This window comes from Psammomys obesus, unplaced genomic scaffold (genome assembly GCF_907164565.1).
Source record: "Psammomys obesus unplaced genomic scaffold, mPsaObe1.curated_primary_1811, whole genome shotgun sequence".
Taxonomy (NCBI): domain Eukaryota; kingdom Metazoa; phylum Chordata; class Mammalia; order Rodentia; family Muridae; genus Psammomys; species Psammomys obesus.
In genome coordinates this window covers 1,252,658-1,273,126 of record NW_026596406.1, presented here as the reverse complement: position 1 = coordinate 1,273,126, position 20,469 = coordinate 1,252,658, and the positions used below count along the sequence as shown (strand labels likewise).

The 20,469-nt window shown below is 53.1% G+C and overlaps 1 protein-coding gene across 5 annotated transcripts in view; it reads right to left on the bottom strand.

Annotated features, from left to right (window-relative positions):
- Window positions 1-226: 226 nt before the first annotated feature.
- Ptpn5 (protein tyrosine phosphatase non-receptor type 5) overlaps window positions 227-20,469 on the bottom strand; it is a 56,624-nt gene continuing 36,381 nt past the window's right edge. For 3 of the 5 annotated variants that reach the window (XM_055597603.1, XM_055597605.1, XM_055597602.1), the window contains 12 exons: window positions 13,542-13,735; window positions 12,865-12,972; window positions 12,559-12,642; window positions 11,913-12,157; window positions 10,572-10,761; window positions 8,209-8,293; window positions 5,381-5,460; window positions 5,067-5,204; window positions 4,180-4,290; window positions 1,818-1,978; window positions 1,617-1,730; window positions 227-1,288 (listed from right to left, as the gene is read on the bottom strand). In XM_055597603.1, coding sequence (XP_055453578.1) covers window positions 1,195-1,288; window positions 1,617-1,730; window positions 1,818-1,978; window positions 4,180-4,290; window positions 5,067-5,204; window positions 5,381-5,460; window positions 8,209-8,293; window positions 10,572-10,761; window positions 11,913-12,157; window positions 12,559-12,642; window positions 12,865-12,972; window positions 13,542-13,735 — 1,604 coding nt within the window. In that variant the 3' untranslated portion in view covers window positions 227-1,194. The remainder of the gene's footprint in view (window positions 1,289-1,616; window positions 1,731-1,817; window positions 1,979-4,179; window positions 4,291-5,066; window positions 5,205-5,380; window positions 5,461-8,208; window positions 8,294-10,571; window positions 10,762-11,912; window positions 12,158-12,558; window positions 12,643-12,864; window positions 12,973-13,541; window positions 13,736-20,469) is intronic. The other 2 variants (XM_055597606.1, XM_055597604.1) reach the window with 1 other exon arrangement.

Here is a 20,469-nt window from a genome sequence, read left to right as displayed (position 1 = left end):
TGCGGTTCCTACGGTGCAGTGTACTGTGGATTGGGGCTGAAGGCCAGTGAGAAGCATTAATAGGTTTTGGTTTTTCAAATCCAGCTTTGTGTATATCTTCTCAGTCTCCACAGGGGGCGCCAGCGAGCACCAGGGCCAACTTCATGCACGTTGGCTGGGAAGGAGAGGCACAAAAGTCTGGGGTGCACGAAGACAACAGGAAATGACAGACCCAGGAGGCTCGTTTTGCTCAAAATGCTCTGTTTATTGCTCTATTCAATGACCACGAGCGAATTATAAAAAGACACCAAATGTCTCTGTTTGCCGTGGAATAAATATTTAAAGTCAGCAATAAAAACACATGGCTCCAAGCTAACACATGTTGCCGGAGAGTCATGCATGACCTGATCACGGGCTCTCAACACACATGTGGGCAAGGGAACACACGCAGAGCCACATGTTGCAAGACGTTTGGGCTTTCCCACAGTGACACAGAAAGGTGTCTCGCAGGTTCTGGAGCTGAGTCCCCACGCTATTCTTAGAGGCCCCTCAGGGCCCAGCTCTTTGGGGCCCCCTATTGCCTCTGTCCTCTTTCCCTCCAGTGCCTCACAGGCTGCTTACTGAGTACCAAGCACCCAGAAGCCATTTAGGTGATGCTCACTCTTGCCCAGGAACCTTTCCTAGCTGGGATGTCTGTCAACCAACATGTTCTCCTCTGCCCTGCCAACCTCATCCTGGTGACAAATGCAATCTAGCTTCTCAGAGGCAAGAGTCTCTGCCTGGGGAGCTCATTTCAGTGCTCCTTTTCTGGCTGAGGGGACACAGTGTCTGGTACAGGTAGCTGTGATGCATGGACAGATAGAACACGTTGTCATAGGACACTTGGGATGTGGCATGAAACATTTTGGACCAAGTAGCAGTGGAACCATGGTTAAAACTGAGGCCCCAGTCTGTACGGTGTGGGTCAGGCCTAGGGGCCCCAGGCCTGGCCTGGCACATTCCTCCCCCGCCCTCCCCAGGATGTACAGGAGAAGAGCTAGGCTGGGGGTAGGGACCAGGCCAGGGTAACGGAGGGGGAGCAGACTGAAGAGGAGAAAGAATGAGGGGGAGGGAGACAGGGAGCAGGCCCAGGCCCCAAGGCAAGATCTTGGGGAGTTGGGGTGAAGGCCCAGGCTCAAGCTGGGCAGTGCCCAGAGGCTCAGAGGAGGAGGGTGGTCACTCTGAGGATTGGAGGGACAGCTGCTTCTCAAAGAGGCTCATGACGTGGTGCACAAACTGGTACTGTTCGCACGTCTGGATCATACCACCCCTGCCCAGTAGAGATGCAGTGGGCTGCGGGAGGTGTTCCCCAAACACTAGGGGAACCAGCTATTTGCAGCTTAGAGAGACCAACTCTTTCCGTCATTGCCCTCTGCCCCTTCCTTTCTGGGTCGCACCCCTGTCTTTCGCCCCGGATTCCCCACCAGCTGCTTCTCCTCTGTCTTCCTCCAGAAGAAGAGCTGCCTGGAATCTGCTCACTCCCAGTTCTTTTTCCTGCTCCCCATCCGCCTTACAGACTATGTCTGCTTTGCCAACTGTCCTTTGACTCATGCACACGTCACACTGCCACCCTCTCCTCCCCTGATCAGCGGGCTGACCTGTCCTGACGGAGCTGGCACGTGGTCTTTAGGATGTCCACCACGCCCTCGCGTCGCAGCTGCTGGCAGCAGATGCTTGTGGCAATGAAGCAACCCGTTCTCCCAATCCCTGCACTGAGGGTCAAGGGGATGGCTGGGGTGAGGGGCAGAGCAGCCCAGGGATGGGGTGGCCCTGCCCCAGTAGGTGGCCAGAGAACCCACCTGCAGTGAACGATGATTGGGGAACAATGGGGTCCCTCTTTCTGGGCTGCCTCCTCCACCTCTCGTACCAGGTGCAGGAGTGGGGGGGCCCGGTCCGGGGTCTTCTGGTCAGGCCAGGATGTGAACCAGTAATGCTTCAAGCCTCGCTCTTCAGTCCCTCTCTGCCCAGGAGAGAGAGAGAGAGACCGCCACCCGCCAGATATATGTAAATGCTTTCAGACCTAAGCTTGGTATGTGAGTATGCATTCATGCCTGTGTTGTGCATGAGAGAGAGATACAGACAGACAGACAGACAGATGTTGGCCTCTAAACTCTAAAAGCATCCAAGAAAGGCAAAGAGCCTCTTCTCCAATTCATTACCATCTAGAAGTTCCTTATCCTGACAGATGTTCACACCCCCTTGGTCACATGCCCCAGAGCACAGGGACTATGCTCTGCCTGCCCACCCCACTGTCCACATTATCTGCCCCCACTCTCCGCTCTGCTCTACCATCCCACCATGAGAAGACCCTACCTTCCTCCTCCCTATCAAAGACCCAGAGCATCAAAATCAACACAAATCAGGACACACTGCACTGTGTCCTTTAGATGGCTGGGTCTGATGCTCCCAGCCTATAATCTCAGCTACTTGGAAGCCTGAGGTAGGCAGACCACAAAGCTCAAGGCCTGCATGGACTACAGAGCAAGTTCCAGGCCAGCCTGGGGAACTTAGAGACTGTCACAAACAAACAAAGAAACAAAACAATAAAGAGGGCAGGGCATGCAGCTCAGGGGGAGAGTTCTGGCCTGAGTGAGACCCTGGGCCAAGTCCCTAGTATTGAAAGCCCAACCCCACATACACTAAACCAAGAAACCCTTCACTATGGACCCAATGCGGCTTCCTACCCCCCAACTTCATATGCTGAAAGCTCCTCTCCATTGTAGGAATCTAAAGGTAGATCAGGAGCGCACACCTTTAACTGGGATTCATACCAGATTAGAGACCCCAGTGTTTCCTCACTTCATCGCCCTTTCTGCTCCGGGAGGATGTGATCCAGGAAATGGGCAGACGTGTGCTTGCACACGCGGCTGCTCCTCCTGCATGCTAGGAAAGCTTTCTCACTTGTCTGCTCCTCGTCACCTTTTACCGATCCTCCCAGACCCCATACAGCACCTCCAGGAAGCACCCCGCATTTCCACCCAGAGCATGCCATCTGGCAGAGTGTCCTTCTGTTTCCTTGCCTAACACTAGTGGGTTTGTTCCTTGAAGAAAGAGTTGAGGACACAGCTATGTTCCCAGTACCAAACCCAGGACCACACCCAGAGAAGGTGCTTGCAAATACCCCCAAACCCCAAGACACCTTGGTTCTTTCAGCTGGTCCCATGGCACTGAGAAGATGAGCTGCCCCACCCCTTCTATTTGGAAGCTGGTTCCTGGTGTCCTTACGTTACACGGCTGTGACCCTGACCACAGTACCTGCCTCTCACTCCCTGGCCTTCAGGGTTTCCAGAAAATCTTGGTGTTACATGCTCATATGGACACTGCCCTCTGGGGACTAAGGCACCCTGGCATCTTGCCTAGCATTGCATCCAGTGAGACACAGGGCAGCTCAGAGGGACAAATGCCAGGCCCTGAGTTCTTTTCCGTGCCTGAACCCTGTGGCTGGTCCTCAGTGGCCTTTCCAGGCTGTTTCTGAAGGAGGATCAACTTCCTGGTGCCCGGCTTAACTTTTCCACCTTTCTGGGCTATCACCTTCTGCAAACACACATTTCATTGCTTTTCCAAAATAGAACCTTCTCATGCCCCAAAGGAACAGTCTCTCCTCTCTTGCTTATCCTAGAAGAAGCACAACTTTCAGGTGGGAGGAAGGACGCCTTCCCCCACTCTTCTGGGCTGTTTTGTGTTGCTCATATTTTGTGTGTTTTCCTTTTTCCTGACATTTATTGTAACCGTGACTGCGCACCCTAAAGCAACAAGGAGTGCCTGCCCTCTGGTGGCCAATTTATTGGGTGTCTCAGACCCGAAGCCGGCAGCCCGGTGGAAGGGACTCAGAGTCATGAAGAACCCCCAGGTACTGTAAGGACAGTGCTGGAAGCCCTTGCAGCCTCCTGCCCCAGGCGCTCGTGGCTTGGAGAAGGTGCAGGGGACAGCTGTTCTGTGCTGTTATGAAGAGCTCAATGGCACATGCAAATAAGATTTGAAAGTACAGCTGAGGCTCCTCCACCTTGCCAGTGTCCGGGTTTATTCACCCCCGATTACTGGAACCTCCTGGGAGTGCCTGGGGCCGTGTGTCACCTACAGTAGGCCTTTCAGCATGCTTTCAGTAGGGGATCTCCACTAAGCCTCCCAGAAAGCCCTGCCCGGTCTCGCTCCAGGCCTCACCCTGAGGGAGATGAGTCGCAGCCGATAGTCCTCTGTGTGGATGACTTTTTGCACGGTGATCTCCATGCCGTCGTGGACCACCTGCTCTTCTGGCCAGTATTCCGTGCACTTCTGCAAGGACCAAGATCAGGCTGTGTTACACTCCCTTTCCTCTCCCCATCCTCTCTGCTGGGACCAACAGACATACATACAAGGACAACAGGGCTTGTTTGAGAGGACTATGTTGAAATCTTGGCTTCATAATCTATGACCTACTCCTCATTTCTGAGCCTCAGCTTCCCCATTTGAAAAAACGGAAATGATGCCCCTTTATAGGACTCTGTCTGTTGTATGTGCATGCGTGTGGCCTCGCTCCCTGTTGTTCCTCATGTGCAGTCCTCTTTGTTTTTTTGTTCACGATCTCTCATTGGCTTGGAACTCCTCAAATAACTAGAGTGGATGGCCAGTGAGCCACAGGGCTGCCTGCCTCGGCTTCCCAAGCATTGGGGGTACAGATGTACATACCACACCTGGATTTATTTACATGGCTGCTGGGGTAGAACCCAGGTCCGCAACTGAGCTGTCTCTCCAACCTCCCTCTGAAAGGTTTTTTATGGAGATTCAATTAAATGAGCTGTTCATCATGAACTTCCACATCAGTGTCAAACTGGGAGGCAGCAGAGGATCCTGGCAGAAGTCACAGCCACCGGGCGGGGAGGGAGAGGCTGGCTCCAGGCTCTGCTCTGCCTGGCCCTGAGCGCATACCTCCCCTCTCAACACCTTCCATTTCCTTATGTGCACAGCTGAGTGCACACCAGGCTCACAGATCCTCAAGAGTAATGTGCAAATGAGATGCTTCATGTGGGGGCACAAGGCAGGGAGCAGCGAGCGTGTCACTGGGTCCCTACCTCGTTCATCTCCTCGATGTTGGTGATCATGACGATGATGGGTGTGCGCTCCTGCCACACCATGCGCCAGAAGTCCGCCACGGTGCTCACGATGGGACCCTGTGTGGCGATGTACGCCTTCTCCTCCCCGCCGTAGCCCTGCAGCCACGCGAGACCAGCCTGTCAGATCAGGGGCAGAGGCAGCATCCCGGGGCCCATCCCACACTCGGGCTCCTCTTGGGGCTTGTAGGTACCATGCTTGGGGACAAGTCTGGAGGCTAGACCCCAGCTCAGGCCTCTCCTTTAGTGAAGGCTCTTAGGGTGGAGCTACATACCCGGATGTAGTTGGCATTGATGTAAGAACTCAGAGGATCATCGGGGTCTGGAGAAGTCAGACACACCCTGCTGTGAGGATCTGTGGTAGGGACAGGGGAGGTTGTGATCTGGGCCTCTGGCACAGCGCCCAACTTCTCTGTCCTACTCTACAGCATCCATATCTCCTCCGGGATCATGGCCAGTATGTGCTCTCTCAGGCACTGCAGGGATGCCGCTGTGACCTGGTGACCCTGCGGCCAAGCCTGACCGCTTGAGTTGAACCCTGGAACCCATGTGCTGGAGGGGGGAACTGAATCTCACAAGTTATCTTTGGACCTCCACAAGTGTGCTCCATACACTGACATGCATGTGCATACAAAATAAGGGAATAATGGCAAAAAAGAGCTAGCAGGAAAGGCTGAGCCCCTGGACTGGCAGGCAGCGCCCACTGCAGCATATGGCAAATGCTACATACAGGCAGCTGCTGTAAGCACGAGCTTCCATCACGCAATGGGGATGGAGAGGAGCTTAGAACTGTCCGGGTGTGAAGGTGATGGCACACGCTGCTCATCTCCAGCCAGCTGCATGTCCCTGTCTCTGCCTGGGTCATGGCAGGTGGGATGGGATGGACAGGTCTTGTAGAAAGCATACAGAAGTGGTGCAGGGATGGGGAGGGGTAAGAGCAGACAGGTGGGGCTTCTGCATGTCCAGCAGAAGAGAGAGCTCACGCAGGCAGCTCTTCCTGGACCGCCTCGGTTTCTCCTACCCAGCTTCAGTGCTGGGAGGACAGATGCGGGTGTTGCCCTCTCTGGCCTGATGTCACTGCAGCCCCAGGTTTGTGCTGGCTCTGCTTTGATGATGTGTTTATGAGAAGAACCATCTGGATCAACAAGACATGCATGGCCCTGGCCTCAAGGAGGGTAGAATGCAGGGCAGGAAGGCAAGCAGTGTGTGGCCTGAGAGCTCTGGGGTTGGAGGGACAGGATGGGGGGCTGTGACTGGGCGAGGGTGGCTGTGATTCCCCGAAGATGTGGCGCCTTTCAGGGGTTGAAGGACCAGGAGGAGAAACGGGAAACACTTTATCTGATCAGGTGCACAGGTGAAGGCTGAGAGATGGAAGCTGGAGAGGAGCCAGATGCTTAGAGAGGGTGACAGCAGCTGCACTTAAGGTGGAAGATGACATGATTAGATTTCTGCTGTGCCTCAGTGTGCAAGAAGGGCAAGGAGAAAAAGCACAATCCAGTAAGAATCGTCAAGGTCAAGGGTGCCCTGCCTGGCACCTCTCCCAGGGACATTTAAGCCAGTGTACTATATGTAAATGGTGCTCATTAGAACTGGGCAATACGGAAGACTGAAGCCCCACAGAGTCATCCGGAAGTCAGGATGGAAGGCAGGGGGCTGGATCTGAGAAGAAGCTCTAAGTGTCTCCCGGTTGCTCAGCACTCTTTTGGAGCTTGGGGTACTGTGCTGAACGGGATAGCCTCCGTGACCCTGAATCTTGGTCTTCACATGGCCTGCTGCCTTGGTGCTCACCCCGGGACTGTCCACAGAGCTGCTTCCTTTGCTAGAGAGCTCTGTGTACAGAATCCAAACTCAGTTCCTGGGATGGGGATCAGGAAATGTGTGTGATCAATGATGGAATAAAGCTCAGGGTGTCCCCGATCCCAGATGCTGCTTCTGCTGAGCCTTCTGTGTCCTTTGCCCTCCAACTCCAGTCCAGTCTCTTAAGGTTCAGGGTCAACTCTGCCTGGCTGTGCAACATTCTCTGTCGGGTGTGGGGGTCTGGAGGTTCAGGGATGGTTGGAGGAGCTGGGAGCCTGCCAGCAACCCAGCAGCCTCACTCCAGTGGATTCTAAGAAGACATTAGAACCCTGGGTTCCCAGGTAGCAAGGCCCCTGACAGAGGGAAAAACAGGAACAGGGAGGCTAAGCAGAGAGAAGAGGTGAACAGCCCAGTAAGGCATCCTGGCCTTAAATGGTGCTTTGTTTAAACGTAGCTACCTAGAGACTGTGTAGCCATAGCAACCACAACTCGCTATTTTAAAAGTTAAAAATAAGTCATGACATCTTACATGCTGTTGGAGAGGCTGATGGCCAGCTGCTTTCTAAGGGCTCACCCCACTCCCTGGGTGGAGGAGGTTTTGGGGAACTCACTCTCAACAAGTTACCCCTCCTTCTGAGTCAGCCCCCAGAAGGCCTTGATGAAAATGACCCGGCAAGGACACCACGGGGTGGAGGGGAATAGTGGGTCGCCCGGGCTAACCTCCTCCAAAGGAGGCAAGCCCTGCTCAGGCCTGACAGGGCTCTCTTGTAGCCTCACTTGGACACACCCCGTGATAGACAGAACATCACAGGATGACGATGCCCCATTCCTTTCGGGAGGTGGCTCTGGCTGTTAGAGGACTGACAGGTCACACAGAACACAGGTAAACAAAAAAGCTGATTTTGGGGTCATGGACACCCAGGTTTAAAGAAGGTCTTGTTTACTAGCTGTGCAGTTCTGGATAAGCCAGTTACTTCTCTGAGCCTTTAATGTTTTCTTAAAATATAATATGCACATTCAGAAGAGAAAGGCCATGAAAACACTTCATACTGCTTACTGCCTTGAAGCCACCCTTTCTTTAACTACTTCTGCAGTGCTCCATGCCACTGGCCAGGAAGGGCGAGGGTCCAGAGCTAGAAGATGTACCTGTCTCTGCTCTCATTCTCTTCCCTTCCTTGGTTGTCCCCACCACCATCCCATCTCCTGAGGGATCGTCCAGCATCTCTGAGGGCCCAACTCTGGACTTGAGGCCTCCTCAGATGACAGGATCCTCTTCCCTTCCCATTCTGGGGCAGCAGGTACTCACTGGGAAGGATGGTTTTGTACCGATTCTTCCGCACCAGCCCTGGGATATCATATTCCTTTGGATCCACAAAGTTCATGGGGATTTCCTACGTGAGAAAAACATGGGACTGTGAACAGCTTCAGGTTGGTCTTCTCAGAAGTCCAAATTTAGGGGCTGATTGCCTCCAACTGCTAGTACAGGGGATCTCTTGAGTTCATACATTCATTTGACAAGGGTTTACTACTAAGTGAGTTAACACACACACACACACACACACACACACACACACACACACACACTAGTTGCTGGCATATGCCAAGGACATAAAATCAACAGCATAGCAACTGTCTATTGAGGGTCAGCCTGGTTTGTGACAGATGTTCAATAAAAGGCCAAGTGGCTACGAACAAGACAAAAGTGACCTTGCCAGTAGCTGCCTCCTCCCTGCTCTCTTTGCAGCAGCCAGCCAGGTGGCTCTGGGGGCGTGTGTTCCTGGAGCCAGTCACCCTCACCTTGGACTTTTGTTTGTGATGTTCACTTCCTGATAACACTTGACCCATCCCTATCTCTTCCATACATCCTGTCTATCTGAGGTCACTTCCTCTAAGAACCTTCCCTGATTGCCCAGTAAAAAGGAAGTCTGCTTCTCATCCCTTAAGACCTCTTGTCCCTTCAGCTCACATCTGAAGTGCACCCTGTTGTGTGAGGTCTCTGGGCCCAAGCCTGCTTCTCTTGCCCCATCCCCATTTTTCCCCCATGCTGGAGACTGAACCTAGAGCCCTGAGCATGCTGGGCAAGTACCTCACCACTGAGCTAAAATCCCAGCTTCCTCCTCCCCCATGCTTTTAAAATTTGAGGCAGAGTCTCAGTAAGTCTCACCATCTCCAAATTCACTATATAGCTCAGACAGGCCTTGAACTTGTGATCTTCCCAACTTGGCTCTATTTTCCCTGATTTGCCATTCTCATTAAGCCTGTCTCCTCACTCATTTCATCCCTGCACTTCTGAATGGGCCCTCAGTCTTAGGTTCACCCAGTTCCATCCCCCACCCACGGCCTCTGGGATGCCTTCCCAGGGACACCTCCCTGTGCACACCCTTCTAATCTGTCTGCGTACTTTGTCACCTGTCATGCTGCTCCTGTTTCTGGATACACTATATAGTCTTTGCACAATGCAGATGGCGGTACCTGCTAGGGCTCTTGTGGGAATCAAAAGAAATAATAATTAAACAAAATCCACCATACACATGTGCAGAACTGTCCATGGAGTGGGTGAGCAGGCCGTGTTCCTTCCTCCCTGGCAAAAACTATGGTGTCTACTGAGAAGCAGGGAACACGAAGGACTGTTTTCACAGGGACAGGATAACGGGAGCTGAGTGGGAGCCGAGACTGGGTGGCGGAAGAAGGCTTTCAGAGACAGAGTGGGAATGTTGAAGGTAGCAGTCGCCGGGCCCAGAACTGCCCAGTGGACAGTTCCTGCTGGGATGGGGACGGAGGGAGCATCAGGCTGGGACTTACAACTCAGCGGTTTCTGCAGGTGGAGCCTGGAGCACTGAGCCCAAACAGCACGGTGGGCGAGCTACCTGACGGGGGGGCTTTGGGGCCTCAGGTCCTCCCTTCTTCCTCTTGGGGTTTTTATTAACTATGGGTGCAGACACATGGGGCAAAGCCAAGACCCCCGCGGCAGCGGAGTTTGCTATTTCTCAGGCTCAGTATCAAAAGGTACTTCTCGTCTCACTCTGCCGAGTCTCGCGTCAAACTTACCTTGTGGTGGCACTCTGGTGACAGGCTACGCTTTCTTATGGCTGAGCTCTTATCTGGCTAAGCACACTGGGCAGGAAATCAGGCTATTACTTTTTGGGCCCTTCTAGATCCAACATATGTCAGTCAGAGGTCGGAATGGAGTTAGGCCTAAGCTTGAAACCCAGGGGAGAATCAGGAGCATGGGAATAAACATCCTTGATGACGTAGACAGAGGAGGGCGGGAAGATGGGAGAGTGAGAAGACGAGGCATTCTTTCCCTATGGGGCTTGACCCCGCTTTGTGTATGCAGCTACGCGTGTACACGACTACTGAACTACACTACTACGAAGAGGCTTCTTTCCATGGCCCCTAGAGCACAGTCCCTGCAGCAGATCCAGAAGTAAACCTATCTGCCTGGCATATGGCACCGTCCCCTTAGCTCCTGCAAGGACCCTGCCGCTTGAGTGACCTTCCAGAAGAGGACATCAGGTCTCAGAGGGGAGAGCTTGCCTGCGATGTTGGGGGAGCTGAGGATGAGGGGATGGCAGTCTATTCCATGTAGATGGGCGTACTCGAGCGCTGAGCAGCTGGGTGGTGGACCATTCTGAGCGCAAAGGTGGGTGGCCGCTTTGGGGGACTCACAAAGAATTCCGCCTGCAGCAAGAAGGGGTCCAGGGCCTTTTCGTGCAGCTCCTCCGCCCGGAGGACTCGGGAGGCACTGAGCAGGTACTCGTGGGCTGACTCCTCTCGTGGGGACACCAGGTAGCCGAAGCCCTCCTCATTGCAGCCGGGAGTACACATGTCCAGGGTCAAGGAGACATTGGAGCCCCTCCTGCAAGGGTCATGGAAGAGGGTATTAGCCTTAGGCATGAGAGAAAGAAAGGCGGTCAGTGGAGGGCAGGGGTTAGGGGCTCCAGGAAGAGGGATGTGAGCAGAACCTGTCCTAAGGAGCGCACAGCTCTGCCTACACCCCGTCTGCTCCTTCCCACGGTGACCCCCTGCCTCATCTCCTCCCAGTCCCCCCCCACTCTGTCCACCCCTGTCTGCTCCTTCCCATGGTGACTCCCTGCCTCATCTCTTCCTGGTCCCCCATCCTTCCCCTTCTCCCCATGATGTCCCTCCCCCAGTCCACTGATAGGGGAGGTCTTCCTCCTCTTCCCTCTGACCCTAGCGTATCAGGTTTCATCAGGACTGGCTGCAGTGTCCTCCTCTGTGGCCTGGTGAGGCTGATCCTCCCTCAAGGGGAGGTGATCAAAGAGCCTGCCACTGAGTTCATGTCAGAGACAGCCCCTGTTCCCCTTACTAGGGAACCCAAATGGAGACTGAGCTGCCCACAGGCATCGTTTGAGTATGGGGTCTAGGTCCTCTCCATGCATGGTCTTTGGTTGGTTAGACCTCCTGGGCCCAAATTTTTTATTGGTCTCCTTGTGGAGCTCCAGACCCTTCCAGGCCTTTCTATCTCTTCCTTCTTCTATAAGATTCCCTGCACTCTGCCTGAAGTTTGGCTCTGAATCTTTAAACAACAAGGAGGACCCTAGGGAAGATGCTTAATCCTCATTCAGAAGGGCAAACAGGATAGACACCAGAAGTGGGAGAAGTCAGGGAACAGGACAGGAGTCATCTAGTATTTTCTATGACATTCTGTGGGTAACTGAAACTGCGTGTGAGCTGGCTTACTTAGCTCTAAACCAACGGTGTCACTACCTCCCAGAGCACGCTCATGGGATCCTCTGGGGGCACTCCAGGGAAGTGGGTTCCACGCTAAGTGGTTTTGAGAAATGCTATCTACTGCCCTTAGTGAAGCTACAAGTCACAAGGAATTACAAAGTCACAGATGAGTTAAAGGCACCAACAAGCCCCACAGAAGGAAAGGAAGCCTGGCTCTACGCACACAGCCTGCGCTCTAACCCACGAGCTGGGCATCTATGCTCTAAAGGGAGCAGCGCCTGTGACCTAAGCCCACCCCTCCCTCGCCCCGCCCACCTCTCCTGCAGACCCATGGACTTGACAGTCAGCGAGGTGGGGTCAGCCTCAGGCTTGATGTCCATCACACAGTCAAACACAGGTGTCTCGGGCACCGCGTCCAGGTCCAGGAAGTCGCCCTCTGCCTTCTCCTCCATCCACTCTGAGTAGGTGAAGGAGGGCTGGCGGCTCGCTGACTGGCGCCTGTCCTCTGAGGGCAGCGGGGCGGGTGGCTCTGGGGGCGCCTTCAGGAGGTGCCACACCTGCTTGGGAGGACAGAGCCTCATGGACCCGGGAGTACACTTGCCGCGCTCCGGGTGGGACTGAGCCATCCATGCTGCGAGTCTGGAGCAGACACCTTCTCCTGGCTCCTACATGTCGCGCTCCACCCCACTCTCCCTTCCTGTCCCCAGCGTCTTGTGGACTTAATCCTTCTGGGTGGAGCCTCGGGTTCTTCCTGCCTGGCCCTTTCTCTCAGTCCCGATCACTTCTAGAAAGGAGCCTCTTGCTTTCAGGAGGCATGCTGGCTGAAGGAGACGAGACCGTCTCCGCCCTCTTCAGACCCCAGGTCATCCCGCCTACGCACCCGGTGGAGCCGGTGGGAAGCGGGGCTTTTGAGGCGAGAGGGCAGGGTGGCGCTGAGGCCGAGGAGAAGGAGACGCCTTACCAGGGTGGAGGCGATGACCAGGCCCACCGTCACAGCAACTAGCAGCAGGCTTGGGATCCCCCAGGTCCCCGAACCCAGCCAGGCCTGGGGAACATCAGACAACCTGGTCAGCGCACTGAGGGCCAGAGAAGGGCAGTGTTCTTATCTATTTCATCCTGGGTCTGGGTGTGGTGTATACAGAAGGTCTTTGCTCCTGGCAGCGTCTCTTGGACCCGCTGTCCAGCTAGGTGTTGTGAGGGTGGGGCGGGGAAGCCCTAGCCTGACTCACTCCACCCACCGTGCCAGGGGTCCCCAGAGTTTACTCACCACAGGTCCCAGATGGCTCAGCAGTGTGAGCGTCGAGGAGATGAGGTCTGTGGAGTTCTGCAGCCAGGAGTGGCCATGGCCACTGAGCCAGAGCACCCCACAGGCGAGCTGGGGCAGTCAGGGGAGCAGACTGAGCGCACAGCCTCAGCCCTTTTCCCCTATACTGCCCTGCTGAGCTCACCTTCAGCCCAAACCTGGGCCCCCAGGAAGCTACTGAGCCTCTCAGACTGGGCAGTGGAGGGAAAGGGCCTTGTACCCAGGGGAGGCCTCAGCTTGTCTGAGCTTCAGGAGACAAGCTGGTCACGGGCAGCTGAGGCAGAGCGCTTCCCACAGGAGAGCACGCAGGGACACGCAGAGGAGAAGTCTCCCATAAAGGCCTCCTTAGACAGGAGGCCCTCAGAGAGAGCTCTGCAGGCTGGAGGGCGCAAGGACCAGGAATCCCTGTCTTCTTAGTTAGGGGAGGAGTGTTGGCAGGATATGAGGAGCTTAATCCCTGAGACTGCAGCTCAGAGCTCCAGCCTTTCCTTCAGACTCGTCATGAAGACTTGGAGTAACTGAGGCCAACAGAAAGGCCCTCACCCCTCATCCTCCCCAAGCAGCCATCTTGGTGAGAAGTAGAAGGCCATCCCACAACCCACCCTCTCCTCAGGCCCTGGTGAGGCCTGTGACATCCTTACCAGGAACTGAGAGGCAGCAAACAGGCACAGGCCGCTTCTGACGGTGAGGGAGTGGCTCCCTGCACCTTGAGGTGGCAGCTTGTGAGCTGGCTCGGAGGGCGGTGAGGGTGATGGGGGTGGTGGCACCTCTTTCGGCTTGCCAGGGAGTCCTTCGGCCTCGTCCAGTGCTTCCATCTCTACCGGCTGGGGAAGACCTGCGGAAGGCGGGACAGGAAGGGTTGGTGACTCTGGGCTGTCTGAGCACAGGGCTCAGCCGACCTCTGGTGGTCTGGCCCCTCTCAGGATTGCTGTGGCTTCCCTCTCAATCCTGGCTCAGTCAGCGAGGCCCCACTTCCAGCCGTCATCCTCGATTAGCAAAGCAATGTTCACCTACCTTCGTCAGAAAGAGCTACGTGTGGGTGGACAAATTATTTCTCTTTTATTTCTGCAGTAAGAGAGTTAAAATGGCAGGGGGGGTTTCAGAGTTAATACTGCTGTATTTACGCAGCTTCATTCTTTTCCATTTCTTAAGGAAACAAAACAACTACCTCAAACTCAATTAAAAAAGCAAGGGGAAAGAAAAAAAAAAAGAATACGGCGTAAGCAGGCTGTGACCCTGAACAACCCACCCACTCCTGCTCTCCAAAGTTCTGGCTTTTGTGATGTGTGCTCCGAGTTGTGCTAGAAGGCTGAGATCTGGGGGCGATTATGGCTGTGCAGCTCCCCCTCCTTGAGACCCTCACGCCAGCTGGGAAGCAGAGGTCAGGGCAATGTGGAAGAAAATTTTGATGAGAGGGATAATAATGGCTATCTGGGCTCTAGGATTTGCTATCACGCCATTGGTATGCAAAGGGTACTTGTTCTTTGAACCTCAGTTTCCCCATCTAAGAGGTGGGGGTTGGGTTCAACATTAGTCTTTCCCTTTAAAGAAAATTATTATTTTTAGGTGTATGTGTCTGAATGCGGGTATGTGCACACGAGTGTAGGTGTCCAAGGAAGCCAGAGACATCCGATCCCCTGGAGCTGGAGTTGCAGATGGTTGTGAGCTGCCAGACATGGGTGCTGGGAACTGAAGCTGGGTCCTTTGGAAGAGCGAGTGCTCTTAACTACAGAGCCATCTCTCCTCATACCTCAGGCTTTCTCTTCTTAAAAAAGTATTTACTGAGAGTGTGTGCGAGCATGCCCTCGTCAGAGGATAGCTTTTTGAGCCTGGGTCTCTCTTGTTCCGGTTGCTGTGCTGCAGGTGCTCCCAGCTCTTCTTCCTTCTGCCTTTTCTCCCCTTAGAAATGCTAGGACTGCATAAGCACGATACCACATTCAGTTTTCCTAGGTGGGTTCTGGGGATTAACTCAGGCGGCACCCCCTTTTTCCTCTCTCTCTCCCCTTCCTTCCTTGACTTCCTTTCTTCCTCTCTCTCTCTCTCTCTCTCTCTCTCTCTCTTTCTGGCAGAGTGTCATGAAATCCAGGCTGACCTTAGCCCCTCTGTAGCTCAGGATGACGCTGCACTTCTGATCACCCCCCCAGGTGTGCCGCTGGAGCACTGTGATGGCAGATGCCCCACCATGTGCTGCTGGGGACCACGCCCAGAGCCTGGGCAAGCAAGGCAGCCACATTACCAACTGAGCTTCATTTCAGCCCGCCCTCTGCTCGTCTGGCTGAGCCCCTGCACCCTGTCAGGTAGCACAGGCTGGCATGAAGTGCTCTGAGTTCCCCTGCCTGTGCCCACAGAGCAGAAGCTCTGCCCGGTGCTGCATCTGGAGGCTGCTTTTCCAGAGTCCACCTGTAACACCCTGGCTTAGGTCCGGGCCTCCGGATACGGTGTGGAAAGCCAAGACCGGCCTCCTCACCGAGTTCCAGATGTTGGGGATTTCCACCCAAACTCAGACCACCCAAAAGAAAGAGCCTGACAAAATGCGTACAGCGGGGCAGGGGAGGTGGGATGGGGCTGTCTACACACCTATGCAGGTGGAGCCTTGCTTTCTGGCGGGGAAGACAACAGACACACAGGCAGCCAACACAGCTGCACGTGTTCAGCCGTTCACTCAGCATTTCTGAGCCTCTCACCACACTTAGATTCCCAGGGCTATACAGGAATGCCGGTCCTGGAGACGCCTTGTTAAAATCCCAGGCTCCTTGCTGCCAGCCGCAGACCCCAGGCGGTTCCTTGAGGCTGCGGTCCAGCCACATTCTTGTAGTCCCTCAGGTGAGCTGCTGCTGTGCTTTGCCTATCACTCCTTCTACTAGAGTGTTCCTCTAACACCCTGCCCCCTCCTTTGCCTCTGTATATGTCGACTAGGAAACCCCTACTCATTGTAGTTGTCAATTAAATGTCACTGGAACTAGGTTCTGCCCCGTTACCCATGCCACTCCTTCATTCTGCCACACGCAGCAAGGTACCTAGACGTGGCTCCGTTCTGAGAGATGGCGCACATCAATTCACAGTATTCCTAGGAAGTTGTTACTGCCATCACTTTCCCCTTTTTACAGAGGGAGATGAGGGGCAGAGTGGCTAACAGCCAAGGTGACCTGTTTGGTGGGTGGAAGAGGTGGGTTCAGGCTGAGGCAGTCCCATGGGGCTCCAGATATGCTACACTCACTCTGCTTCATAAATGACTTGTAGAATGTCACTGTTTCTATTCACCAACAAGGCCCTGGAAGGCAGAATGGTGTCAGTTAGCTTGCTGGTAGGGAGGTTTTGATGCATGTTTACTGGGAAGTGCTTGATGGACAAGTGATATTATTTTACCCTGATCCCTTTGTTTGTTTGAGACAGGTGTAGCTCTGGCTGGCCTGGAACTCACAATGTAGATCAGGCTGACCTTGAACTCACAGGGACTGGCCCGTCTCTCAAGTGCTGGCATGTACCAGCCTGCCTGGCTCCTTCTCCTTTTCTTCTTTTACTCAATAAAGGAGTAGGGAGTAAAACATACTTTGCAGAGATGCTATGAAGACTTTAGATACTTTAGATAAAGTGTATACTTCCTGACACTTAGCTAAGGGTGGACTGTGTGGAAGCCAGTGCCCATCACCGTAGGAGGGCGATTTCTCAGGGGCAAGGCCTGCATGCACACTTTTGATGGTGATATCACGTAGGGAGGGGTTGGGGGTACAGGCCAGAGACACTGGCGTCTCTGCCCAGCTCAGGCTCCAGCACGTGAGTCATGTCTCTCCCCTGGGCATTTTTTCTCCGCATACATACACACAGGGACTAGAACTGGAATTCTGTTTTTGTCTGTTTCTAACCTCCAAGGCTAACAACATTGTAGATTGGGACTTTGTTGCTTTCTTTTAAAGACTCTAGGTTTTCTCTAACCTACACTGAGGCATATCTGTACTCATTTTGATATTAAAATGTTTTTTCCTCTCCCAAAGTTTCGAATCAGATTTGTGCTTCAGGAAGATGAGTGACATTTATCCTGTGGCTTTGCCCTCAGGGTTACACGCACTCCCGTCTGAGAAGCATGAAACTTGCCTGCAACAAAGTATCATGAAGCCACTGTATTATGATTCCACAGACGAATATTTAATAATGTGGAAAGAAAGTTTGGAAGTCTGGAGTGGAAAGGTGAGGTTATGATGCAGTATGATTTTATTGGCCTTAAAAATAGAAGAAAAGGTAATGTGCTTAGAGCATGCCTGATGAAGAGGACAAGGCAGTGCACACTGTCAGTGTGACAATCTGACACAAAGTAAGTGTTACAACAGTTTTTATTTACTTATTGAGAAAGGGTGCCACTGTGTAGCCCTGCTGGCCTAGAATGCTCTATATAGACTGGGCCAGTATTAAACTCACAGAGATTCACTTTCCTCTGCCTCCCAAGTGCTCAGATCAAAGCCGCATGCCACCATGTCAGTTATGGGGGGAGAAAAGGGAGACGGTATATAATTTAAGGTATACTTATATACCTTAACTTCCTATCTATCTATCTATCTATCTATCTATCTATCTATCTATCTATCTACCTACCTACCTACACATATTTGTAGCAAGGAAGACATTCTTAAAAAGAGATAAAAATCCTGGGTTCAGGTGTTTTGAATCCTAATTAGTACTCTCAAGTTTCAGGCCCAGTGTGGGATACAGAGAACGACAGTGCACATAGCTTAGCTCGTAACCTAACAGCCACTCAGAGGCAAGCATGCTCCTCTGAGCGCCTGTGCTCCTTACATTTGCACAGAGGAGACCGCAGACCAACTGCATGTGTATGATGGGTGTGAGAGCGAAACGCAGGCTGAGGGGGCCCCACATGAAGATTTCAGACAAAGGAGAAGGCTTTGCACACATGAAGATCTCAGACAAAGGAGGAGGCTTTACACACTTTTTTTTTTTTTCTCTTTTTCGAGACAGAGTCTCATGTATTATAGGCTGGTTACAGACTTACTATGAGGCTGACAATAAACTTGAACTAATCCTCCTGCTTCTACCTCTCAAGTGTTTGGGTGACTGACATGCACCGGATTTGATGTGCCGATGGGGACCAAGGCCAGGTCTTTGTGAGTGTTAGGTGGGCAACTAGAGCAACTACATAGCTCTAGTCCAAGGCTCTGCAATTAAAGAAAAAAATCTCTGGAGGCTCTGATGAACCAAACGATGAAATTTACCTGGCGCTAGGCATATATACATCTTCCAGAGCAGAATTTATTTAAAATCATTTTTTGGGGCCAGCTAGATGACTCAGTGGATTAAGGTTCTTGCCACACAACCTGATGACCCACGTTTGATCCCTGGAACCTACATAAAGGTGAAAGGAGAGAATCAATTTGACAAAGTTGTCCTCTGATCTTCCCAGGTGTCATGGCATCTCCAATCTCTCTCTCTCTTTCACGAACGCGCGTGTGCACACACACTATTGATAATATGAAAATTAAAAATATTGGGCACCAGAAAACAGGCTCAGAAGCTAAGAGCAGTCACTACTCTTTCAGAGGACCAGAGTTCAGTTCCCAGCACCTACACTGTAGTTGGAGGCTCCCAACTACCTGTAATTCCAGCTGCAGGAGATCTGATATGTAGCTTCCGGACTGTGCAGGTGCCACATGCACGGACGTTAACATCTCTATGTATATACAGGCATGAAAGAAAATAAAATCTTTTTACAATTAAAATTATTTTCTGGACAAAACTATCAGGTTAGACACTATACATACGATCTGGACTTCTATTTAAGAACCCTTGATCTCTAGGGGTGGGCTGTGGGGATCCTGACAGAAAGTGGTAGAAACAGCAGATATGGAGAACTGTGCCGGGGTCCCATCTCCTTTTAGCCTCTGCTCCTGTGTGTGTGAGTCCAGCGCATGCTTACAGGGGTTTGTTTCCGTGCCGTTCAGGAAGGATTTGCTGTATGCCTACTTTGCCAGCCACTGGGAGGTTAGCAGTGACCAAGCAGTCCTGCCTGTAAAGATACCAGGTCCTGGCCCATCAGTCCTCTTGGCTCTTGTGCTTCTAGAAGATGGTGCCACTTCTTGTCCTGTCCTCCCTTTCCCACTGTTATGTTCTGGGAAAGGTGACCCCATCTCACTGTTCTGGCTGTGCTCTTTAAAAGGAGTTTCACTGGGCCTCTCTATGGCAGCTGTTGTCACTAGCTCCCATTTTCAGGGAGAGGCAGCTGCTTGCATGGAGGGTTAGCTTCATGTTCACAGGAAGGTAGCTGCTTCACCGCCCAGGGAACAGCTGCTTAGTGGCCGCTTGCTTACAGCCGATCTGCTTTGAGGCCCTTGACGGGCTTGCCTCCTGTGTAAGGCAAAAGGAGCTTTTCCAGGTGAAGAAACACAGGCTTAGAGAAGTTAAGCACCTTCCCTGAGTACATGCAGACCTGAGCTTTGAACCCGGGGCTTCCTGACATTAAGGAATGGTTTCTTTTTGCCATATGACCTCTTAGGAAAGGGTCAGCACAGGCCAGGAGGACAGTGAGAGCTTGGAGGCCCTCATGCCCTCATGGTCCTGGGGTGCTGGTGCAGGTTTTGGTTTATGGCAGATGGATCCTGGGAGGCAGGATCAGTAACCCAGGCCAAAACGTCTGTGATCCCAGGGAAAGCGTGAAGGCAAATGGCCTTCAGATGTCAGCTGGAGCATGTGAGGACAGGCTGAGCCCTCTCTTGTACCCTAGCTCTCAAATGACACCATTCAGCTCTGCAGTTCCTCTGCCCGGGGGCTGGTGCTGCGGAGCTCAGCGGCTCCCCAGTGACTCAGCGCCTGCTCAGCCCACCAGAGCTGGAGCTGCAGCCTGCCTCAGCTGTTCCTGTGTATGTGTGGAGGAAGCTGGTCCCACAGGGCTTTTCTCAGAGTGGCCAAGAGCGACTGTCCAGCTGAGCCTGCCATTCACAGGAGCCATGCACACCTGGGCATGACACTTAGTTCTGCTCAGGCTTCCAGAGAACTGTGCTGGGGTCCCTCCTGGGACAATCCGCAGGAGGGAAATCCGGCTGAGCCTGCTGACTTCTCTGAAAAGACTGAGGAACAACTTGGAGACACAGCTTACCCAAGGCTAACAGGCGCCAGGGCAGAGGTGACTGCTACCCCAAGCATTACAGAAAACAGATCCACACCGTGCACCCACATAAGACAGCGTTTGCGACAGTCCAAGCTGGGCCAAGGGTGACCTCAGACTCCTGACCTTCCTGCCTCCACTTCCTGAATTCTGGGATCACAGATGGGAGCCACCATGCTGTGCCTCTGGAAACAGACTGTTCCCCACATGCTGGTGCAGCCCCCAGAGCGCTCTGCGTACTGCGTACCGACTGCCAACCCTCCCAACACCTCAGGAAGTAGAGGCGTGTGTGTGTGTGTGTGTGTGTGTGTGTGTGTGTGTGTGTGTGTGTGGTGTATGTGTGTGAAATGTACGTGTGTGGTTCATGTGTGTGGTGTATATGGTTCATGTGTGTGGTGTATATGGTTCGTGTGTGTGTGTGTGTGTGTGTGATATGTGTGTAGTGTATGTATGTGTGGTGT